This window comes from Phocoena sinus, chromosome 11 (assembly GCF_008692025.1).
Source record: "Phocoena sinus isolate mPhoSin1 chromosome 11, mPhoSin1.pri, whole genome shotgun sequence".
NCBI classification, from domain to species: Eukaryota; Metazoa; Chordata; class Mammalia; order Artiodactyla; family Phocoenidae; genus Phocoena; species Phocoena sinus.
The window spans coordinates 34,245,431-34,271,327 of record NC_045773.1 but is presented as its reverse complement, the minus strand read 5'-3'; the positions used below and the strand labels follow the sequence as shown (position 1 = coordinate 34,271,327).

At 43.5% G+C, this 25,897-nt stretch overlaps 1 protein-coding gene across 1 annotated transcript in view; it reads left to right on the top strand.

Annotated features, from left to right (window-relative positions):
• Positions 1-25,897, top strand: part of CACNA2D3 (calcium voltage-gated channel auxiliary subunit alpha2delta 3) — a 795,852-nt gene that overhangs the window by 687,632 nt on the left and 82,323 nt on the right. Inside the window, exons 28-29 of the mRNA XM_032649095.1 lie at positions 23,999-24,060; positions 25,365-25,409. Coding sequence (XP_032504986.1) covers positions 23,999-24,060; positions 25,365-25,409 — 107 coding nt within the window. The remainder of the gene's footprint in view (positions 1-23,998; positions 24,061-25,364; positions 25,410-25,897) is intronic.

Below are 25,897 nucleotides of genomic sequence, written 5' to 3'. Positions count from 1 at the left end.
CCACGTTGGTTTATAGCCTTGATGTACAACTCCACGCCCTGAATAAAAGGTGTCAGCCTGGAAACAGATCAGCTAACTTTTGAGATACGTCCACAGTTTAAAAAGTAAGTCAGGTAGCTCTTGGGAGACTTTGACTCTTTTCTACTTATCCTCCTTCACAAAGGAAAGTTTTCGAGTCAAGTAATTCTGAATAGGGAACATTTGTCTTAAAAATATATTCGACTTCCCTGTAGTGTAGTATACTTTGGTGTATTAAAATACAGCTCGCCCCACTCAAATTACTGCTTCGGTGCCTACTGCTATAAAATTAAACTATTCCTCGCTGGTACTTTATTAAGCTCCACCAGCATTTCACACGCAGACATCTCACAGAGCTTCGGGCCATATGTTTTATATGCTGTCAGGCTGAACTCTGACTTTAGTCCTTAAAGCCCTCTTCCCCTGTATCTTTATATAGTGCAGCATTTTCAAACACTTTGCTACAGGCTACACCCAAATTGTGGACTGGTGGAAGTAAACGCCTCTGGTTGTGTAGGTGTGAATACCTAAAAAGGAAAAAAAGGTTGTTTTATGAAAAGTTCTTGTTTCCTGGACATCACCTTTACATTTATTCTGTATTTGGTATTATTATTTTTTCACCATTTTTGGGGGGAGATGGAATTTTTTTGAAACCATATGCAAAAAAGGGTATGCATTTATGCACAATGAGATCAGCTCTCTAGCAGGGAGCTAAAGGTATCTGTATGTTTGCATTTTGAAAAATCGACGGGTATAGCCATAAATGCCGATTCTTTTAACAAGACTAACTTTGTCATTTAATAAGGGAGATTATTTCATAGATTTAAAACCAGTTAACACATTTAAAACTTGATAAGACAAGGCAATCCTGGTATGTTTCCTGTTCTCCGGTGATTAAAGCAAATCGAACGCTGAGACTAGGGGAGGTTTTCTCATGGTAAGAGTAATGCCATGAATGTTTCTCCTGGTAATGCAATTAGGAAATATTGGCCTCAGTTAATGTAACTTAAACAAAACATGTTGTCCTCGTCAAACTTGTTCAAGTTGTTAAACAGGCAAAGCCTTGTCCAAAAAGTTAAAAAACAGGGGCATATAGTGTTTCCATGGAAACTCTGTTAAAATACTGATTTGTGGATATGATCATAATCAGCCCCATAATCTAATATGACTGAATTAAATGAAAAAGAATCTCAGTTATGAAGTAAGCCCCTTGTGCAAGAGTGTTCTTACACATGCAGAAAACATATGGATCCTGAAGGACGTTATTTTCAAACTACTTATTGGCGCAGGGATGGACCGTTAAGACTTTGGTTTTGTCTGTCGCGTTTCTCCCCCTTCATTCATTGTTCCTCTTTTTTTAATGCTGGAATTATGCGGGGGAGCAGTAAATAAAGTCTTGATGACATTTGGATTTTTTAATATGTATCATTGCTCCCCACACAACACTCCATATTGTTTTCATTGTCTTTTTTGACAAAAGAAGATAACCCATAATATTTAACCACTTGTGGGACATTACGAGATTAGGTTTTATTAAGGTAATAATTTCTTCCCACTAATGGGATCTTGGTGGAAGATCTATTCTAACCGAATTTTAATGATTCAGCTTCAGATGAATGGCTTTGACCTCTAGGGGCAAGGGCCCATGCCGAGGGTTGGGGTGAGTGTCCCTGGGACTCTGGGCAGAGACTTCAAGGACGTGCGCTGGCCTCCCCGCCACACTGTTCCACGGCTCCGTTTCCACCTGTCTGGGCTGTAGTAAAAATGGAAACTGCTCACCATGGGATAAACTTCATTCTGGTACCATAGCAAAGACAGCTGTATTTCAGCAAACTTACTTGATTTATTTGGCAGTTGTTCCACTCAGAGACAGTCACGGGTGGTATTGGTGGCACCAGTTTCCTTCTGGAAAAACTATGTCCTTGGTCATGTACGAACTTCAAATGGGGTTTACCGTGTGATTATTAGCAAGAGCCTGGCAATCATTTGCACCTTAGCTTCGCATCCTAGAGCATCTGTAGAAAGGCTCTGTGATAGGGCAGTGACATGCGAATGCATCCCCAAACAGGTGTGTCCGTACATCTCACACCAGTGTCGTCCCTGGATGTGTGGGGCATGGGTTCTAAGGTCACAGCATGTCTGAGATGTACTTTTTGGACAGAGATGTGCCAAGCAGAGTCAGACAAAGCGCAGAGATTCAGACCCTGACCCAAGGAGCAGAGACTGACTTCTCCCTATGTTCTCCCATCCACCTCCCAGAGCGGTTTTGCCTTCCAGGTGTGCACACCTCTTCTTATTTGGGCACAGAGAGGAATAAACAATGAGAAAAGTAGGTCAGGCCTGAGAATTGTGCCAGGAGCTTGAATCTGCTGATTATTTACTCCCCTTAACGTTTCACTTTTATTTCTAATTAACTTGGGTTTATAGCAAAGTAATGTATGAACACAGTTTTTAAAAATTAAATAGTACTAAAAAGAAGCTTACACAGAGAAAAAACAGGCCCTTGACCCACCACTCCCCCTCCACTCCCAACCCCTAGTCCCACTTCCCAGAGGCAACAGCTTCCACCTCTCTTAGCAGCTCTATTTCTCATTAGCAAATTGAAATTACTGGGTTTTATTTAATATCAGAGATTGCTCATTTACTTCCTTTAATACCCAGTACTTTGGATTCCTTACACCAGCTCTTCTTACCTTCTCACTATTCCACCAGCACAGCTGCATACCTATCTCATAGTTTCTGATTAATTAGATAGTGATTATATTATTAGGCCCATGTATGTATATTCCCTACTGTGTTAAATTGTATGCTGTTGTGTGTTTTCTTTTTTATGATATTTTTCCCTGGACTGAAAAATCTGTGTGCCTTTTTACTTGCTTAGTTTTCCTTCAACCCATCCCTATTTTTCCCCCATGTGTTTCATCAGATATCTCAAATGCCTGTTATGACTATTTCCTAGATATTCAGTTTTCTGTTATTTCATCATTCTTTGGAGAGACCTTGCTCCCTGCACCTGCTGCCATTCTGTTCCAGTCTGGATAGTTGCTCCCCAGTCCTGCTGGGCAGCTGGGTTCCTAAGTTTTCCCTTCACCATTTTCCTCTGCTGTAACCCTCTTTATCCTAGAGCCATGTCTTCCTTTTTTTCTGACTCAATTACTCATTTTGCTCACATTCTCCAGTAGTTTTCTTAGAAAGGAAGAGAAAATGTTTTCAGCCCTTATAGCATTAAAAACACCCTAATCCTGCTCCTATACATAATTATCATGTGGGTATAAGATTCTGCACTGGAGATCATTTTCCCTCAGAATTGTGAAGGCATTGCTCCATTTTCTTTTGACTTCCAGTGTTATTGTTAAGAAGTCTGATGCTATTCTGATTCCTTTGATATTAACAAGCTTCCCAACCTCCATCCCAGAAGCTTTCAGAATGTACTCTGGGTCTCTAGTGTCCTGAAATACCGTGATGCTGTGGGTCCCCCTCACTCATGGTGTTGGGCATTTTGCAAGCTCTTATGATTTAGCAATGAATATTCTTCAGCTCTAGGAAGTCTTCTTATGTTATTTTTCCAAGTCTGTTTGTTTTATGTATTTTTCTGAGAGATTTTCGTTTTCCAACTTTTTTTTTTTGCTCTTAAACCTGTTTATTTTGACACTTTTCTTTTAAATTTCCAAGAGTTCTTTTTTACAGCAGCCTCTTGTTGTTCCAAGGACACAATGCCATCTTTGATCTCTCGGAATATATTGTCTAAAGTTGTTGGGTTGTTTTCCTGCTGTTTGTGCTATTAACTTGAACTCATTTTTTTTCCTGCTAGTTTCTGTCTGTCTTTTTCGTGTTAAAGGCTCCCCACAAATATGTGTGGCCTAAGTTCTTATTTAGCAGTGAGGCAGCAAAATGCTGATTGAAAATTTCCCCACCAATGGACTTTACTTTTGGGTGAATCGATGGGAACCCAGCCAATTTGGGGAATGGGAATATGCTAGCAACTCTAAGACTCACTGTTGAATGAAAAGAGGTACAGAAGGGGAAGGAAGTGGAAGCAATGTGAGGGACAGAAGCAGTGTGAGGGATAGAAGCAATGTGAGGAACCATTAACAGCAGGAAAGAAGATGAATATAACCATTCCAGTGGATAAGAAAAATTAAAAGTGTAATTTAACAAAGAAGAAAAGCAGGTTCACATGCACTAATGCCTTGCTCCAGAATACCAAAAAATAATGACAGCGGCTATGTGACTTCAGGGAAACTGGCTCCAAACCTAGGAGGAACAGGGGTTTTGCCCAACATTGGAAAAACACCTTGCTTTGCTCTCTTCTCCAATGAATGCGAAGAATCCAATCCTTTCTAAAACAGTTGAAACAAAGGAACAGATAAAAGGTAAGAAATGCGGCTTTGGAAGCAGATGCGGTTTATTAAAAAGAATCCCTGGGACTGTTTAGTCCCCAACTGAGATTACTCTGAAGGAACAGAGCTCTAGGGTGAGGGATCTTCAGCTGTAATTGTAATACTCTGTGGATAAAAATAGGTAAGCATTGTGAAAAATTAATCTGCCTGTGACAGCAGTGCATTTAAGATGATTAGAGTTATCTGGAGAGCCCTAGGCAGGGAATCGGCAGCTCTTTGCTCTTGCCTGCTCTAAGCAGTGACAATTCAAGGAGGGTTTCAATGTTTTGTTATAGGATCAATTGGTGAGAGGGGGAGGGGGGATAGTGAGAGAGTTCCAAGGGGACTTTGTGGATCTGAGAACCTGTTGCTGGGGAGGGGACGGTAAATTGCTGGCAGAAGGGTCGTCATTAATCCTTTCTGGAGCCCCATATGGAAAGTGATCTTCCATTCTAGGGGTTATTATCAGACCGAAGCTAACAATTCTTGTATTCTCACTATGCACCAGACGCTGTGCTCTATCTGACTTTATCATCCCAGCTTTTACAACCGAGCAGAGGGAGGTTAAATGCTGGATTCTAACCCTGAGTCTGTGCTGCCCCTTGACTCTTGCAGTAGACTAAAGGAACAGGAAAAGGGTAATCTTTCAAGCAGTACTAAGGCAGACCTAAAAGACACAAAACAAGGAGCACAAAATGCTGTAGCTGGGGCTTGCTGGACAGGGAGAAAGGAAAGGAGTTGCAGAGTCAGGCTGGGCTACCCATGCAGGGTAGGGCTTTGCAGGAGTCACTGGGGCATTTTTGCCCGAAAACCTGCAGGAGAATATTGTGTCTGTGGTACAGCAGCATGGAGCCACAGCATCCTGACTGCTAGATATCCCCCCAAATTGCCTGGTGCCCTGGGGAAGGACCCTACTCACAGTGTGGAGATGGTAGAGACCTGACAGTATGTAAAGGCAGTCCTCGCTCTGACTGTACCCCATGAAAATAGGAGGTCCTCAATCTATCAGCCAGGACTTGGTCCTAGGAACAGAAGCTACTCTTAAGTATTCCAAGTATAAAGGACTTGAATACAGGGAATAAGAAGCTTTTATGATCACTGAAGGGTGGAGAGATGTGGGTCAAGAAGCATCCATGCAGATGGCTCTTAAGAATTCACATGGGAGCTGCCTCAAACTTCACATCTGCCAGCACATCTGCCTGCAACTGCCTCCAAAGCCACATGGCGTCTGTCTCTTTGCTGCCTCTAAAACTGGTTGACAACTCTCTAGTTGACAAACCCTAATCCAGAGCCACAAATGGAGGAGATTCTGGGAAATGCAGTCCTAGCTTTTCTTCTTCAGTGCAGGACAGGCCTCCTAAGGAGGAGGTGGTGATGTCAACTTGAATATCACCCACCAATACCCTGGAATTTCCTATGACCTCAAGTTACAATGGCATTCTATTTGTACCGCTATTCACCACCACCCCCTCCCCCCGCCACCAACAAGCCCACTGTTTTTTGGTTGTCTTGATGTTGGGGTAAGATAAGAAACTTTTAACCTGGGAAAGTTTAGGTATGTGTGAGCCTAGGGTCCATTCCAGGTGACCTCCTGAGATCCCAACAAGCTAAGTGGTTCTCTCACTGTATCAGCTCATACCCTGGCTCAGTAAAAACTGTAAGGTTCTTGATAATTGCCCATGACAAGAAATGAGAATACTCCTGAAAGGTAGCAACCAGGTCCTTCATGCAGATGCACGTGTTTGCCTTCTTCATTATCCAGTGTGGTTGCTGAGAGCAGTTAAAGGGCTTTGAGTGTTCAGCTAGTCTAGGAAAAGGTACCATGTTTCCTGTAAAGGTTCTGCTATGAGCCCCAGCATGGTCATGCTGACCTGGCACCACTCAACGATGGTCATGGTTGCGTGGGGAGCTGCATTGGGTAGATGGTGAGGCTCCCTAGGAAGGAGTACCAGGATTCATTAGTTATTCTTGACATGAAGTCAGGAAGGGCAGCATGCATGCCACAGATTTGCCTTCCATGTCAGTGATTGGATTTGCCTGCAAGGGGGTGCTTATGTGATGGATCTCTGTACGTAAAGATAAGTTGCCCATCTCCCATCAGAAGGAAACACCAACCTAGACTACAGCTGTATTTGTCAGGCTGCCGTCCATTGCAAGCCACAAAAATCAAACTCGACGTCGCTTTAAGCAAAATCAGTAAATTAAAGGAAGCTAATTATTTGATTGGTTGGGGTGGGTGGAAGGTCATTGTTCCTTAACTAAAAAGTCCAAAGCTATATCTGGCTTCAGATACAGTTGGATCCAGGGCTCAGCTGAAGTCACCAGTGTTCTTAGTTTCTTGTTTCACTTGTCTTTGTGTCAGCCCAGTTCTCAAGCAGACCCTCTTCATGCTGTGCCTCCAGCACTCATCTGATCAGCTTGGCAGACTCGGTGGAGAAAAGCCTCCTCTTTCCTGAAAGTTTCAGTTCAAAGTTCTGGGGCTGGCTCTCACTGGCAAAGCGTGGGTAGATGGCCATCACTATGACGGAGGAGGGGAGGGTGCATTCCTGTGCCTGTGGAGTGGGGGGCAAACCCTATGCAAACCATATGGACTGAAATTGGAGGCAGGACATGTCCCTAAAGGAAATAGTGTGGGTGTGGGTAAGGGGAGTGGGGCTCTTCAACCCCTCCCCCAAAAAAGGGACATGCATGCCCAGCTGGCAGAAGCAACAGCTGTATGTTATTCCAGCCCAGCTGGAGTTAGAATCAGTCTGGGCCATCTCTGAATCATCTCAGTCAAGTTGCTAGCTTCTTTGGACTTCTAGTTACTCATTTGTGTAATAAGTAGGTTGGGTTCAATGGTCCACTCCACCATTCCAACTCTATACTTGTGCTAATCTGTCCATCTATGCTACAACCAAATGGACTGCACTGGGATCAGGGTCCATTAGCAACATTCTCAGCAAGTGGATGGGTTACTTATTTCAGGCCTCCTTGTGCTGTAAAGCAGCAAACAGCAGCCTGAAAAATCTCCCAATGTTTTTGGTCGGGGTCTGAGAAAAGTTCAGAGTGGGTTTTGAAGGGACACACTCCACAGAAGCAACCATGGTCTCTGCCACAGACACATCCATCCTACTGGATCCTAGATAGAAGATTTCTTTTGCCTGCAATTCTCTTGGAAAAAGGGCCCCCGCCAAACTCATCTGGGGGCTGTGCTCTGGGTAGAAGTAATTGCTTTTATGGGGCATTATTCATGTCTAGTCTACCTGAGGGCCACCTCAAATAATGTTTCTCTAGCTATTAAAGGCTTTATCACGCATGAAGCCTCTCTAGTATTTTTCTTTAGGGGAAAAGAAAAAGATTCCTCTTGAAGTTTACCACCTCCAGCGGCAATTTGCTGCCCATTTCAGGGCCATGTTAAGTGGTTGGCACCTGAAAAAAGGGCAGTCTTTTTCTTTCAAGCGCAGCCGGAAAATGGGAGTCATAAGTGAAAGTAGGGAACCAGGAGAAGTATTTCCATGCGGCTGAGGTAGCTTTCTTGTTTTGTTGTGAGCTGGCAAACTTCAACATGCTCAAGCAGTGTTTTGTCAAATTTCTTAAATGCTGAATGTGGCACTGTCCCAAATGAATGTAGATGTTATTTTAGTGCTAGGAGAGATTTATTTTAATGTACAGATGCAGCCACTACAAAGGCCCCTTTTAATCTACTGGGAGCTCTGTTCCTTGCTCTTTTACTCTGTGCAACCCTCCTCCCCATTCTAGGGAAAACTGGTATATGCTGTGAAATTGCAGAGTATTCCCTCCTTCCCTCTTCATCCCCCAAGGCAGTGACATAAGTGCTGACAATAATTAAAATTAAAACGCTTTGTGAAAGAAAAAGCAATTTGCAGGGCTTCATTCCCTTGCACAGCCTGCCTGGAATTCAGAGACAACACTGCTTGATAAAAGAAAACGTACCAGCAACACAGCCCACTTGCCCAGCTCCACACTCAAGCAGAGCAGCCCCAAGAGAAGCATTTCTTTATTTAGGAAATGTTTCCTAGATAGAAAGGAAGCACAGAAGGAGCTGTTCCTTTACTGCTCACCTCCAAGATGGGAAATCCATCCACTGAGCTGAGCCTCAGGTACCAATATCTTTCACCTTGGTGGAGGCCAAAACAAACAGGAAGGGAAGCACAGAGGAAGCCATGGGGACATGTGAGGTTTGGCCCAGCCAAATCTATGCTTTCAAGGCAAGACGAGAGAGGGGAGCTACAGACAAAAGCAAGGAGTTTGAGGGGGTGGGGGTGGGGGGCGTATGTGGTTGGAGGCTGCTCACCAGACTCACTGGCAAATGAGAAACTGAAGCCAGGACAGTTTTCAGTCCTATCTTACCCAAGGATCCCTCTTCATAATAATTTGGAATATTCCCTTTACTATCCCAAAATGAGATGCATAGAAAATATAACCGGTTTCCCTACATGCTGCCCCCCGCCAAAAAAAAATCTATAGAATGCTCCCACTATAATATCAAGAAATAAAAGGAGAGTAGTTTATAGGAGGATAATATATATTTTAGTGTGTAAATGTTTGGGCAGAACTATAAGAAGAGACAGAACGAAGAGGCCAGAAGCTTGCACAGAATCTCTGTAAATGCAATAGCTGCTGTATGGGCCTCTCAACCACAAACCATGCCTCCTTGGTGATGAGATTCTCTGAAATAGTCAAGTTTCAGGCAAAACAGAGTGTATTTGTCTCTCTCTTTCACAGGACTGAGGTTACATTTTTAGAAATTTTCATGTGCAAGACATACTTTGTATTTAGATGTAGAACAGAATTCAGTTCAAGGCCCAGCTATGGATCATGCTTTCCAAGCACATGAATACCAGGCAGAGCACTTGAAGCCCTGAGGGGCATGGAACCATTCTTTGTTGGGGTCTGTCTTGTGAATTGTAGGCCTTCCAGTTACTGTAACAATCAAACTACAAACTTCCAAAACAGTCCCCTAGGGGGTGATGCAGCCCCATGGAGAAGCATGTAGGAAACCGGGCAGCAGGCTCCTGAGTCAGGCTTGTGGTCTCTAATCCCAATTCCATCCGGTTCTAGCAGTTGTGTGGCCCTAGTTAAGTCACTTGACCGCCTGCAGCTTATCTTTAAAATGGAAAAAACATCTTCTCCCTGAGATTGCTGAAAAGTTAAGTGGGATAATGTTAGTTGGGTGCCTGGCCCACAGTGTGTGCCCTGTGTGTCCTCTATTATTGGGACCAGCTCCTGCAGCCCTTCATGTCCTGGGCCATTTCTTCTGCCTGTTTTCTGCTTCCTTAGAGACAAAGGCTGTTGTCTCTGCTCTGAGGTGGGTACGGGTTTCCTTTGGGCCACTGCCTTGTTTCCAAGGAGGCTTCTCTCCTGTCTTCTTTCTTCAGAGAGGGGCAGCAAGCATGAAGGCCTGGAGGCATTGAAAGATGCCAGGAGCCTCTGAGGAACTCTTTTTGGCCTGCAGGAAACTGATCAGTTCACAGGAATTGGAAAGAAAAATTAAAACATAAAGCAAAATGTATGAGAAAATATGTAGATTTACCAGTCTCATAGTAAGCAAAGTGTTAGTCTTTTCTACAGGGATAGGCTCATTAAATACATATTCTTTTTGAGTAATTTTAGGTGACTCCCTTTAGCTCATTCATTTATGTATTTGTCTTTCAACGTCTCTGAAGTCATGAAGATCTGGGTTCAAATCCTAGTTCCTCCAGAGTCCCTCTCAGCTTCTAAACCATGTGGTTGACCTCTAGGTTGACCACTCAGAAACCTTCGTATCCTCAGAATTAAAACAGAGGTGACAGTGACAGTATCTAGCTGTGAGGATTTTATCGAATCTTCAGATTTTACAAACTCTCAGCAGAGCTGCAGATGTTCTGGGTAGTTGTGATTACATCAGGTCCAGCTTGTTTAACTCTTAGCAAAAAAGAGGAAACGTTCCACAGTGGTTTGAAACCCAAGGTCCTTGCAGGTGACATGGAATCTACAAGGAGTCCAGGCCAGGAAATGAAATGAATCTGGGGCCTGTGATAGAGGGTTGGCAGCACCTTAGATTGGTGAGTGATGCACAGTATATCAGTCTTGGAAAAACTATGTGGAGACTCAGCTACACGTCAGTGCCATGCACGGCATCCTCATTCCAGCCCAAGGTGGCCCTAGAGTGAGTCAGCAGCCCCCTGGGCCTTATTGACAAGCCAGCAGGGAGCCTCGGGCTGCGCCATCTGTCTGCAGCCTTTGGCAGCAGTAGCAGGGCTAGCGGAAGCCAAGTTCCAGTGTCCCAGGATAGGAGCAGGGAAGGCTGACACCTACGAGGACGTCCTGGTGCAGGTCTTTCCTCCGGGCCACCACATCTCTGGCTTCCCTTTCCAGTCAGATCTTCTTTCCCATGCAGTCAGTTTAGGGGCTGGAGGCAGGGTGGAGAGGGGAGGAACTGGCCCAGTTCCTCCGTTATGGCAGTTGCCATAATGTCCTTCCAGCCCTGAGATTCCTCTGGGCCTCAGCTTTGGAGACTCGAGTTCCTCTGTGCCTCCCTTCGCCATGGCCCTAAGCATGGCATGCTTTAGATGAGGGAATGGAGAAGAGCCAGGGTGTGCCAGGAAACTCTGGGAAGAACGTTGGTAACAACTGTCTTTCAAAGTGTTATCCCTCAAAGAAAGCACAAGAGGCAACTGATTAAGTGCCTAGTGCCTGGAATATAGTGCGTTTGCTTGTTCATTCATTCGTTCAGTCAGTCAACCTTTACTGAAGGCTACTGGGTGCCAAGGAACCTTTGGAGAAAGAATAATTGCCTGAGTTGAGGGGCATTGAGGTCAGGCAGCCTTACTTACCACTGAGGCCTGTCTACAGTGGTCTCTACCCTGCTGAGAGGAATTTGGACTTCCTGCGAAATCAGAGAAGGAAGCACCCACCCTGTCTCCACAGCCCACCCTGGCCCCGCACAGGAACATGACCAGTGCAGTCTGTTCTGAAAGCCAGTTCAGGAACCCAAATGAGAGACTCAAGTATTGCCAAGTATGTGTTTGGGAGCAATTGTTTAATGACAGAAAATGGTTTTTCCATCCTCAACATCTGCCTGGTTAAATTATGGGACAAAACTGGCATCCTTCACCCCATGGCTAATTCCCAAATATTCCAAGCTCTTGAGATTCCAAGAGGTTGGAGGGGGAAAAAAAGGCTTGATTACTCCAAAATGCTGTTCACCCCTCTTGTACTTCCCATTCCCTTCTGCCTCCCTGCTCAAAAACACATTGTGTGCAGCTATTGTGGGAGGACCTAGTCCAGGTTTGCCATAGCCGAACACGTTACCACCCAGGTATTTGGCTTCAGAATGGGGGTCTAGGTGGTGAGAGGGAACCAGGCCCAATGGTGTGCTGGTCTTGTCTTTGCAGGCTGCCTTCCCGCATGAGCACACTCAAAAGCACATGGTCTTCCCAGGGCTGTTTCTGTTGTTCTCGTCCTTTCCGTGTCAAATGAAATGGAGGCACTGGATAGAGACTGAGATAATGGCCTTGTTGACCCACCATCAAGAGGGCAATTCTGGGGCTTCCCTAGTGGCGCAGTGGTTGAGAGTACGCCTGCGATGCAGGGGACACGGGTTCGTGCCCCCGTCTGGGAAGATACCACATGCCGCGGAGTGGCTGGGCCCGTGAGCCATGGCCGCTGGGCCTGCGCGTCCGGAGCCTGTGCTCCGCAACGGGAGAGGCCACAATGGTGAGAGGCCCATGTACCGCAAAAAAAAGGGCAATTCTGCTTCTGAGGAGCTATCCCCAGAATGCTCACCAGATTTTGTTTGAACCTCCCTGTTAGGCCCTGCTTGTTGTCTGATAGAGACTAGGGAAGTGTACCTTCTTCACTTGCACTGGCCATGCAGATGGTCTTGGAGTTTTCTCAGACACTTCAAGCTTATTCCCAGCTTGGGGTTTTCATGTGGCCTAAAATGCTGTCTCCACCGTCCCTCTTCACCAGGTCACTAGGTCCTCATGAATTCCTACTCATCCTATTGGTTCTCCCTCTTTATTGACTACTTCCCTAATACTATCTTAAGAGAACAGTAATTCCAAGACATGCCTGGTGAGCAGACAAACATGTTTCATGAAATAATTCATTTACAAGCAAAATCAAAACATGCTGAAATTTACCAAGCTAAAATGATGGGCCCTTGAGGTGGAAAAGATGGACAGTGTCTGGCAAGACACAGATGAGATTGATGTGCCAGTGGAAAAACTCAGGGTTCCAGGCTTCACTCAGCCAGGAGGGATTAGAAACAAGATTGCACCTCACCATCCAATCCCAAGTGCCCTCTGCTGGGTGGGAGTCCATCATCTCTCACCTGATTCGATGAGTGCTACCAAATCCTAACCAGCCCCTCACACAAACTATACAACCCTCTACCTCCACCTGCAGATATTTCCAAAGCGTGGGTCTGTTCACATCTCACATCCATCCCTTGCTGAGAACCTTTTCATGGCTCTTCATTTCCCTCAGGACAGAGCCCAAGATACCTGGATGGCAAAGGTAGGTCTCCTGAGAGAGAAAACAGTCTGAGAATAGTTGACATCGCCATCAGCACAGCATCAAACCGCCTGGTCATTCCTTTGACCTGTATCATAAGTGCCTACCTGGGCTGGGCACTTCTCTAGGTACAGAGAATATAGGTGTAAACAAACAGCCTCTGCCCTCCAGGAGCTTAACGCTAGCTAGGTAGGAATAAAACACAGTAAATAATACATAATATAATTTAATGCCAAATACAGATTAATGCTTTGATAAAAATAAAGCCGGTTTGACTATTGACAAAAAAGACCATCAGAAGAGTCCGTAGACCAAGCAAAATCAGGTTTATTCCCTATCTCAGTGAGGGAGAACACCGCCCTGACAGGGTCTTATGAGTGTCCAAGAAAGGGTAGTCAGGCAGGCGTTGATAGGGTTCTGGGGTCTGGGTGGGTCTTCAGTGTGGGGATCTGATCGGGATTGGGTTCCTTTAAGAGTGGTGTACCTCTTGAGTCTTGATAAATCCAGAGTTGTTTGATAAGTGAGCAGTTTCTCTAGTTGAGCCCTCTCTTGTTCTTGATCAGTCTGTTGTTCAGATAAGTTGATTTAAGGGAAGTTTCTCAAGTAAATCATAAAGTATTTTTACTGGTTTATAGCCTTATCTTTCTGGGCAAGAATTTTCTGTAGTAAACAGTAAAATCACGAATGTCATACTGATGGAGGCGACCTTGGTTTCCAGTCCTGATATTTCACTGCAGAACACAAGCTATCTCAGTGCTCTCAGGGCTAAACATGCAACAGAGGTCACCCCAGCTTATTGCCTGGGATGTGCCATGTGACTCTCAGTGTAGGATTGCCAGATTTAGTAAATCAGAAATTTTAATCTGGCAACCCTATCAGAGTGCTGTGAATTTTTCAATGAATTGTCTGTATATTAATTCTAGATTTTCAGCTTCTCCTGCAGCATCAGAATAACTTGCAGGATCCAGAAGATATTCCCACAAGGCATCAGCTGAGCTGAGATGCTCACCTGACACCAGCACAGGGTGGTCTCTCATTCACCACAGTTCCCACCCAGTCCTGGAGGAATCTGAGTTTTGGGGGGTCTGAATGGACTCAGAATCCCTAGGATGAGCTGGGTGTGCTTGGACAAGTCCCTTTCCTTCTCTGTGCCCTGGAACATAAGCTGGAGAATCAGAGTAACTGGACACCCTCCTCCAGCTCCGTGAACTGTCCATGTGAATTTTTTTTTAATTGACGTATATTTGATTTACGATATTGTGTGAGTTTCAGGTGAATAGCAAAGTGATTCAGTTATATATATATTTTTTCAGATTATTTTCCATTGTAGGTTATTACAAGATATTGAATATACTTCCCTGTGCTAAACAGTAAATCCTTGTTGCTTATTTATTTTATGTATAGTAGTTGTTTGTATCTGTTAATCCCGTACTTCTATTTTATCCCTTCCCTTCCTCCCTTTCCCCTTTGGTAACCATAAGTTTATTTCCTAGGTCTGTGAGCCTGTTTTTTTTGTTTTTTTTGCGGTACGCGGGCCTCTCACTGTTGTGGCCTCTCCTATTGCGGAGCACAGGATCCGGACGCGCAGGCTCAGCGGCCATGGCTCACGGGCCTAGTCGCTCTGCGGCATGTGAGATCTTCCTGGACCGGGGCACGAACCCGTGTCCCCTGCATCGGCAGGCGGACTCTCAACCACTGCGCCACCAGTGAAGCCCTGTTTCTGTTTTGTATGTAGATTCATTTGTATTATTTTTTAGATTCCACATATAAGTGATATCATATAATATTTGTCTTTCACTGGTTGACTTCACTTAGTTTGATATTCTCTAGGTCCATCTCTATTCCTGCAGATGGCAATATTTCATTCTTTTTTATGGCTGAGTAATAGTCCAGTGTGTGTGTGTGTGTGTGTGTGTGTGTGTGTGTGTGTGTGTGTGTGTGCCACATCTTCTTAAACCAAATCATCTGTAGATGGACACTTGGTTGTTTCTATGTCTTGACTATTCTAAATAGTGCAGTTATGAACATTGGGGTGTGTGTATCTTTTCGAATTAGTGTTTTCTTTTTTTCTAAGTATATACCCAGGAGTGGAATTGCTGGATCATATGGTAGCTCTATTTTTAGTTTTTTAAAGAATCTCCATACTGTTCTCCGTAGTGGTTGCACCAGTTTACATTCTCGTGTGGATGTTTTAGTGCTGCTTTGCATTGAATACAGTCATCAACATCCAGCTCAGAGGTGTTTGGCAAATATATGTGACCATTCTATTATGGGTTTTGAAATGTTTGGAAATGTGACCCCTGATTTTGTTATAATCTCTTTGGTAACTGTTATTAGGTGGTGACCTAATAAGAAATTATTAACTGGGGAGCTATAATTTGGAAACTTATAATTTTCTTAATGGACATTGATTTGCGTAACCCTGATTAAAATACAATGAAGCCTGAGGCTTATTAAATGTTTTATTCTGAAAGTTTGAAAGGATGGGAATTGACTCTAAAAATGTACTGGCTTGAAAACCTTATTGAAATAATATTATTTGAAGAGTTTTGTGAGCATGAAATGATCTGACAAAAACTATTCGATGCCAGCTTCAGTGGCTTCAGAAAGCTGAGGGAATATAGGTTTCTTCAGATGAAGTCTGGAAAAATGCTTCCAGATTACCTCAGGGGTGAAAAGAAAATTATTATTCCATTCCACAGCCCTGCTAATTCTTTTCAACATTGATTCTGTCAAGAAATTAGAATCTAAATGGAGGAAACATTCATAATTGTCATTTATTATACTTTACCAAAGGTGACTGCTCCCAAGAAGCTCTGACAGGACAAAAACAAAGTGACTACAAAAGAAATGTGTAGGCGAAGGGATCAGGCCTTCCTACACACACATTCCCAGAAGCCAGTCACAGACAGTGAGTGGGGATGGTTCCAGATTAAAACAGACCTCTGCAGCTATGAGTCTTCAAAGAAAATCTTCTGCTATCGCGTTGTCAATCAAGCGATAATGAGTCCTGTTTCCCTCCCTCTCTCTCACCACAGACATATATCATGTAGCTCTTTGTTACTTAAAAGCATGTATAAGAAAGATTACCCCCCCTCCACCCCAATACCACAGGGTATACTTCAGAAGTGAAATATGCAATCGGTGAGGGGTTTATATTTAAAATGCCTCCTCCCCTTTTATCATTGTATTTCTTCACTCGGCATAGGCTAAAATATGAGGTGTGCCTGCTCCTGTGAGAATGTGTTTTTTTTCCCCTAATTTCTGAAATAATACCATACCTTGGAGATTAATGTTCAGGCTTTACCAAGATTATAATAAACAAATAGTGGCTTTGATCTAAATATTTTTCAAAAGGTTGTTGCTGATCATTCTCCCGTCCCTATAATCTTTTAAGAAAGCCTTTGGACTTGCCAGTCTGACACCCAGGGGGGCATAAATGCAGCTGCCTTTTCTTCCCCCTCGTCTCCATGAGGATACTCTGTTCTCAGTTTCGCCCAAATTAGTCCCAGGATTTCAGTTGTGTTTTTTGTCCAACATTCCATCATGCAAATCATTAAAATCTTCACATGAAATATTTAACAGATGAGTTATGTCATAATTCACATTACAGTTTTAAACTGTTATTCATGTGGTAAGTCATTTATCCTGGACATTAGCAGACCCCTGGAATGGGCTTGTATTTGATGTAAGGAAGGTTAGAGTTCTTTTCCTCAGCGCTCCAGGACAGTGGCCTTTTCCCAAACCCCCAGTTAATCATGAAATATTCCAAAAAAGTGACATTCAGATTCATTGTTAGTTCTACTTGCAATTAACTATTTTGAAAACAAACAGAAGAAAACATTTAAACAAATGTGGCTTGGCTAGCAGCTATTACAGTTGACCGTTAATTAAGGCAAGTTGTAATCCAAATGTGCCGTGCCTTGTTACTGTCACTGCAAGCCATCATTGCTGTTGGGCACAAAGGAATGAAAATTCAGGGACTCTGTCAGAGGGGGGCTGAGGACAAGGTGGGAGATATTAACCCAGCTGTGTAAAAAGAGCCACTACCCTGCTTGAGAAATATGACCAGAAAGGAGCTCATTTTCTAGTAGAGAAAATGTATGGCCAGCATGTACTTGTAGAATTTGGATTTTAAGAAAACTTGTTCCACTCCTAAGTGATGAAATACAAAGGAAATCCTTAGCATGTATTTTATTTATTAACTTATTAGAGTTTTATTTTCTCTAATAAGGAGAAGGTTTTCTACCATATTCCTACCCATGAATTGGAATTGGAATCTATTAGAAGAAAACACTCCTGTTTGTGGGCCAAGCCAGCCCAGGGGAGCCTGAGCACTGGAATGAAATAATTGTCCCCATGCTGCCAGCAGTAGCCAGTCAGTTGAGAAGCTTTGTGACCAGGTAGCCTGGCTGATGAGCACATGGAGCTGACGGTGACAGTATCAGGGACAAAACCCTCTTGGATTCTATACGCTGACCTATCTAACCTTGTCCTGAGTGTGCATGGATAATCACAATTCCAGAGGGGTGAGTGATGGGATTTGAGGAGTGGAGCACACCTTTCATTAATCCTGAAGGGGAAAAAACCCATTTCAATCTTGCTCAGCTGGAAAGGAATCTTTGCCTTCTGTTTTCTGCTTCATTTTGCCAGTGCTCACACGGCCTTTCCCCCCTTCTAAGGTATTATAATTTTGTAGAGTGTTTACCCACCAACGTTACATCCTAAGGGACCTTGGTAGCAGTGACAATATGGATTTATCGTGGATGAACCTTCTGTTCAGTGTCAATATATTGGCACAAAAGGTGTACTTGGTGGTGAAATACAAGCAAAAAGGATTAAAAACTAGAAACAAATCATCACATGAATGTTGACAACACTGTCAACCCTTTAGAGTGTTCTGATACACATCCTTTTATTTTGTATCATTTATCCCCATCCCACGAAAGTCCTGTTCAGAAGCTAGAGCCAGTGTGATTCTCTTTGTAGAGACAGAGAAGTGAAATGATGTACCCATGGGCACTCAGCTGTCTTAGAAACAGTGTTCACAACCAGAGCTCTTGATAAACACTTTCCTGGTTATAATTTGTTGATGGCGGCAGGATTGTTTTTCTGTCTCCTGGATGAGCTCTCTATGTGTGTGTGAATATATCGCATGGCTGGAGAACTGGGCAAACGGAGGTAGGGGTGTTTTGTGTGAGCTTGCGTGCCAGGCGTGGTGAGCACTGTTTTACAAACCGGATTTGTGCTCCTAGGGGTAAGTTGCCAGTTGAGGCCAAGCCCACAGAAAATTATTTCTAAATGAATACAATATGAAAAAGTTATTTTATTTCTAATTTTACATGTAACATTGTTCTTTGGTGAGTCTCGGATTACACTTGAATGCATGTCTATTAACCTGATATGAGATGCATGCATGATTTCATCTTGAATGCATTTGAATATAATAGCACTGGAAATGTAATTTGTATTTTCAAATTTTATAAAGCAAAATAAATAAATCTTGAGGGTGGTAGCCACATTGAGCATATTGCATTGATTTCTTTGGGTTTCTCTCAAACTAATTACCATCTTCCCCTTGCAAATCCAGGTCTCCTCACACGGGCAAGTGTGTCTGCTCTAGATTCTCCATACCTAAATCATCCTCATTTCTTTCACCTCCAGGTAGTGGGTAGCATGGACGGGTCTGTGGGAAACGTTAACTTTCATCCTCAAGGGACACCAGTGTCCACTTCCTCTCTGTGTTCCTTCCTGTTATCAGTGATGACTGTCCAATTAAATTCTCTGTGATGATGAAAATGTTCTGGATCTGTTGGGTCCAGTATAGTAGCCACTAGCCTCATGTGGCTATTGAGCAGTTAATATGTGGCTAGTGCAACTTAGGAACTAAACTATTAATTTTATTTAATTTTGATTTAAATAGCTACATGTAGCTACTGGCCACCAATTTGGACAACATAGGACTGCAGCATGTGAGGTCAGCTGTTGGTCCCAATTCCAGTGCGCTAATCACTGACATTCTGCAAATGAAGTGCCATTGTGTTTTGGTGCTTGGATCATGCTCGACTCCGTCAGCTCTGAATATCCTGAAGTATGATCCTCTCTTCAGCGATTTGAGTGCCCTCCCCAGGCCTCCATCCATGGCTGTTGCATCCCTTCTGTCTTCATTTCAATACATTCACCACCTGTCACGTATCTGGTTTCTGATAAACATGGGACGAAGAGAGGGAGCAGAAAAGTAGATAGGAAGGAAGTTAGAGAGTTGGGCAAAGAGGAAGACTGGAAGGAAGATATTTCATGGAAGCTCTGTGGTCTGTATTGCTGAGCTGAAAACCTGTACTCAGGCATACTTTAGAGTATTGAGGTATGTTACGGCAACAGTAACCTGACTAATTCAAAGCAAATTATGAGGTGTCAGTGCTCCAGATGCATGAGTATTTCATATGAAAGGCTCTGGGGCTCTTTGGGATGACAATTCTCATAACGATGATTTTGCTTTTTTGATGGTTTCCAAAGACCATCCTAGTATCTTAAGGTCATTGTCCTAGGAGGCTCACACGATATTGCGGTTCTGGGAAGGGTCCCCAGGGATACTTTTTTCTGGGTCAGTTCTGCTCCTGGGAGGTGAGTAAGGAACCACCAGATGCAGTCATGGAAAAGGGGCTCTGTCTCCATCCTTGTGTTGAAAGTTCCTAGCAGGGAGCCGGGGAGCCTTTATAATCAAATGGAAGTGAGGAGCACCGTGAACTCCAGGAGAAATATGTTGATGATTTTCTGGACTGTCTAAAAAATTTCAAACCCCAGGAATGGTGTTTTAATTTTCTGCATTCTCTTTGGGACTTGGGTTTCGCTAAAGCATTTTCAGTCCTTGTTTTTCTTATTAAATTAGCGGGATTGACTTGAATCAGAATATACCGTTATGGCTTGAAATGTTGAAAGAACAAAATAGAGGGGCATGACAAATATCTCAGGTTCCATTTGGGATGTGTGGGGGATGGGAGAAGAGAGGAGGACTTGTTGAAGTAATGATGATCTTTTTTCTGATAAAAGTTGAAAACAGGAAAAATAAAACTGGAACAAAGCAAAGGAAAATAGCAAGAGGAAGCTAAATTTCTGTTTGTGGAAGCTTGTATTTGTTTTTCTGAATAGAATTAGCCATAGGAATGCCCTTAAGCGTTTTTGTTTGTTTGTGGAGGGGATTTTTTATTCTGGTTTTTTGGTGTTTGCTTGTTTGTTTGTTTTTTACTTTAAATCAATTTGTACTTAAGAGATAATTAGCCAAATGCACCCAGTGGCTGTGGCTGCCTGACTCACCTCACTCTCCTATCTCCCACTGTCCGGGCCATTTCCTAGTCCTTCCTGTTCAGGGCTTTCATTGTGGACTTTCTGAAATTTAGATCTGAGGTCCTTTGACTTTTCTACTTAAATATCTTAAATGGCTTCTCAGACCCTAAAGCAGGTGTCAGCAAACTTTTTCTGTAAATGGCCAAGCAGTAAGTATTTTAGGCTCTGTGGGCCATTCAGCCTCTGTTGCAACTACTCAGCACTGCTGTTGTACCAGACAGTACGTAAACACATAAGGGTGCCTGTGTGCCAGTAAAACTTTATTGATAAAAAGAGGCTAAATTTGGCCCTTGGGCCAACTCTTGGCCTACAGGATACTCTTCAGGTGTGTTGGCCTGACATTCAAGACCATTTTCCATTTGACCTCAGCCTGCACAACCATCTCCCCCACTCACATTCTTTCAAGCCTCAGAAGACAGTATGGTCTTTGGAAAGGCTCCATCCTTTTGCCTGTGCTGTTTCTGCACTTGATTCTCATCTTTCCTCTGTTCTTACTTTTTCTATGAGTTAGATCTCCATGCTTTATCTCACACAAAGTTCTTACCGATTCCCCCAGGCCAAGTCTGCCCCATCCTCTGTGCTCCACAGTTCTCTGTTTAAGCCTCTGATGTTGCTTTTACCACGTGGCCACTCCCCACATAGATTCTGAGGGAGCATGTGGTCTCATTCCCCTTAGCACCCAGCTTCGAGCTTGGCATAGAAAGCGCCACTGAACAAATGGTCGTGACATTGACCCACCAATGGGCTTGTGAATCTCTTAATCATAGAGAAGTATATTAACTTGTAGGTGAACGTACTACAAACCCGGAAGTGCGAAACCATGGGCCAGAGTTGCTGGAAGGGATGTGGGCAACAAAAAACACAGCCAGGGCAAAATGGAGCAGATCCATTATAATCAAGACTGTCTGGGAGTCCTTTGGCATCGACCTCATGGCCCAGACAGGGAGTGAGGGAAGTAGTGTCTAGTTTAGGGCATCAGGACCAGGGAGAGGATGCAGCCTGCTGGAGGGAGATCAGAGAGAAGCAGCCTGCATGATTAATGGGATGGAGGGACTGACTCATGAAGCAAGATTAAAGCACTCTGAGGAGCTGGAGCTGGGATACAGACCGAAAGGGGCAGATGATAGCAGGCTGCAAGTATGTGAGATGGATAAACACCCAGGAGGGAGCAGCTAGCTTCATTAGAGAGGTGAAAACAGGGCCTCCATCAGAGAATGGGAAGGGTGCTCAGAAAGGGCATGGGTGACTGACAGGGGAACTCAGTAGACAATGGGTGGGCCAGGGGCAGCTCTGGGTTGCTGGGAATAGAAACACCATAGAAAGGTCACCGTGGGGTGACTCTCTCAAGGAACCCTCTGCTTTTATCCTGTTGTGTCTCGAAGCCTGCCGTGGCTGTTGACCTTGGCCTGCAGAGATACACACGGAGGAAGAGAGAAAACTCGTTTTCCTTCCTCCCCTTAGATACCAGTGATTGAATGTCACAACAGTTTTAAGGCCTTCTGCTCTGAGGTCAGCTTTCTCTCATCCCTCCCTGTGTTTGGTAGAACCAGAGATACTTGCCTCAAGCCCCTTCTTAAGTCCAGGTCAGGCTCTTACCTCTGCCTGCTGGTGGATCTGACTAAAAACCCAGCCAGCACTTTGGTTTACAGCTTCCTCAGTTGGTTCATCTCCAATAGGGATATGGATCGTCAGGCATTTTGGAAGACAAGATTCATTTGAAACTGCAGTGAACAGCCTTCAGGCTTCAATATCAGCCTCCTTCAGGTACTCTCTGAAATTTTCTCCAGGGCTAGGAAGAGCAGTTTATGCTATAGTCTGACCAAATGGCCCATATCGTGGTAGGTCCTCCGTAGCCAACTTGCTGTCTACAGTAAGGCCTGTGGAGTAGCCTAGCTCAGCCCCGGCTGCACATTCAGATCACCTGAGGTGCTTTTTAAACATACCCATGCCTAGGCTCCACTCCCAGAAATTCTGATTTAGATGGTCTTAGTGTGGAGGGGGAAGGTACCAGGCATCAGAATGTGTTTTTGAAGTCCCCCAGATGGTTCTAATGTGTTGAGAACTGCCACTGAAAAACCTTTATTCAGGTATGATTATAATTCACACTGATGTTTATCTATCTATCTATCCATCCGTCCATCTACTGACTATACTATCACCTGAACAGTTTTTCTAAAAAAGCAATCATTTACCAGTGAGTCATCTGTGTGCTTGGCACCTTGCTGGAGGCAGGGATCCAGTGGGGAGCAACAACATGTCCCTGTCCCTGGGGAGCTTGTGCTCTGGAAGATGGAAGACACTTTGGGCAAAGCGGGATGAACCCAGAGTGCTGAAATGGTGCATTTCAGAGTCTTCCATTCTGCATGTTACAGCCATGCTTAGCTCTACTCTTACCCTAGAGTCTGACATTCTAAGTGCAAAGATAGAGGATGAGTCTCTCTAAGTGTACATATCCCAGTTAATTTTGACTCTCAGGTCTTGCTCCAACAATTTGTTTAGGAAGTAGAAATGCACTTGGAACTTATAAGGGTAACAGCCCAAGACCTTCATAAATCTTCAAGTTCCAGAAGCCAGCAGAAGAATGTTTACCCAAGGTGGGAGTTGGTGGGGGGCATCTAACATGGTGGCCACATAAAAGTATATGAGTGAACTTGGTTTTTCTTTGTTGTTGTTGTTGTTTTTTTTTTGGTAATTGTGTATCTCTTTTGATAGGTATTATTATGTAGATTGAAGTTACTGTAGGTATTTCAGCAAAAGAAAAAACATGTGGAAAGATAAACAACAATACTGGTGGTATAAGGATATGGCAAAAATTGGGGAAGTTGTGTGCAATGGACTGAAGTTTGCAAAACCGCCCAGGGCTAAATGGTGTCCCTTGGGGAGTGCAGTGTTTCCAGCACAGAGTCTCATTCTTTCTTTCCATCTCCTCTAAAGTTTTCTCACCATCTGACGAGCTTTTTTCCCTGACTTGAGTACTTTCGAAAATGGTTTCAAGAGTTACTTTGTCTTGACTTCATAGAGAGAAATATTCTGAGCTTGTTCATTGCCTAGTTCCACCGAATTCTTCTTCCCAGAGTTTCAAATCACTTTCTTAACCTCTTCCATTTCTGCACATTTCTCTTACTAGAAGTAGCATTCACTGTTGCCTTAGGGAACTTTCCACAGACAAGCAAAGAACTATATAATTCCACCAGAGTTCCTGGGGAGAGAAGATCACTGAGATGTGGATGCTGGGGGACAGTTCAACAAAGTCACATCTTGGCTGAGTGACTTGCTTCCAAACACCAGCCTCAGGACAAGTACTTTTCAAGTTTCATATCTCAAAAATATATGCAGAGTACACATTTTAGGCATGCAAGTTCATGCAATGATAACAGAAATGGAAACCCTGAAGAAAGCGTGATCTTCTGAATATCCTTCTTATTTCCATTCCTGTTTTCAGCTGTGCTGGGGAGGGTGGTGACCACAAGTATATGAATTTTAGAAACACTCAAGTAACATCTCTCCAAAGAGCCATCTGCAGTGTGCTCAGTTTGTTCTGTCAAGAGTTCTATGAGTACAGGTAACCTTGAAAATTCCTTACCTGAAAGATAAAATGTTTCAGTTGTATGCTTCCCTGTAAATTTAGTTTTTAAGTGCTCTTATCTGATATGCTGACATCAGCATCTTACCTTGACAGATAATTTTCAATGATAATCTTAAATAATTGTGTAAAGAGATCTCTAATGCCATGTTTTATTTATAATTTGTCCAAGCTGTAGGCATTCAGATGAAACTTGAATTTTTCCAAAGGAAGTTCTGGACTGCCAGCAGACAGGTAAGTTATAATCAGCATGTTGAAGCATTAGCGACACTGTTATTATACAGGTGTTCACATTTGAGTACCCGGAGCCTAAAAGTGCCAGATTTCCGATGAATATTTGTAAGATGAACTGCTGGGCTGCTCAGATTACCTTTCATTTCACTGCAAAGTAAAGGGCTGACAGCGTGTTAGACACCACATGCTGGGAAAGCAGGGAATTTGCTCCTGAAAACAGTTGTAATTGTGAGATCAAACTAGTGACCTTCTAAAAGAGAAGCATTTCTTCTAAGTATTGGGGACTTTTGCAGATTTTCATAGTGACCTTCTTTTAATCTTGTGGTGCCCAATTACTTATTTGTGAATCTCTTTTGAAGGCTTTTGCATAACTAGGTTAGACTAAGCATGCCTTCTTTGGCCAAGGGCTTCTCTGCCTTGGATAATCTGGGAACATTCTTTACTTGCACTATACATTCTGTACTAAGTAATCTCAGTGGTATTTGTTCAGTAATTCAGCAGAAATGGCAACACATAATTTGCCTCCATCTGTCCAATTCTAAATGTTGAAATGGTATATCATTTCTTAAATGAAGATACTTTACGAAACTATGTACCAAGAACACAGACAGGAGTTTTAAAAAAAAGTCACTGGGGGTTAATTTAAAATTAAATGAATACATAATTATATTTCTTGTTACTCAAAGATTTGAGGTCTTAAAAAGACATCAATATTGAATGAAGCATAAATTAAAATGGACAACATAAATTAAAATGAAAAAGGGCCCTGTTACCCCAGTATTGTCTTTTTTTAAAAATAAATTTATTTATTTTTGGCTGCATTGGGTCTTTGTTGCGCGAGCTTCCTCTAATTGCCGTGAGCTGGCTGGCTTCTCATTGCAGTGGCTTCTCTTGTTGCGGAGCACGTGCTCTAGGCACATGGACTTCAGTAGTTGTGGCACGTGGGCTCAGCAGTTGTGGCTCATGGGCTCTAGAATGCAGGCTTGGTGGTTGTGGCGCACGGGCTTAGTTGCTCTGGGGCATGTGGGATCTTCCTGGACCAGGGCTTGAACCCATGTTCCCTGTATTGGCAGGCAGATTCTTAACCACTGTGCCACCGGGAAGTCCCCAAATTGTCTTTTATACTACTGTTTAGAGCTGGTACTCATCCTAGAGAGTACATTCCCTTTGGATGAAATTTGGATGAAATTTACATAACAGGCTAGGACTTTGATAGGCTGTCCTTGAGTAACTAAGTGGCAGTCATAGCAGACGCTGGTGTGTCCAAATGACACGTTTCCTTTTGTTTCCCCCTCACCCCACAGTGCGCCTCTCTGGATGGCAAATGCTCTATCAGCTGTGATGATGAGGTATGATGGCCTCCTGGCCCTGTGTCTGCCCTAATCAAGTTGGGGGTGGCAGGGGCGGAGGCGGGTGGTGGTGGAGTGGCTGGATGACTAAGGGTGTTTTCTCACAGGGGCAATGTCTCACAGAGCCAGGTCTAACAGATTGCTCTGGACCAATCTCCAAAAACCCAAGGACATTTGCTTTGTTTCTTTCTTTTTCTTTCTTCTCCCAATCAGATAGTTTATGAGAGCTGGAGAAATGTGATATAAATGTCCCACGAACAGCACTACTGGGACTTTGGCATTTTATAAAAAATGATACAAATTACTGCCATTTGAAACTCATATTACAACTCTAAAAGTTTTCTCCCCATGTGGTACCTCTTTTCATCTTCTTAACTACCCAATGAAATGGATAGGAATATATGACCCATTTTGCAGAGGGAGAAACTGAGGATCAGAGAAATAAAATGACTTGCTTAATTTCATGTTATAAGCCAAAAATCTAAGAG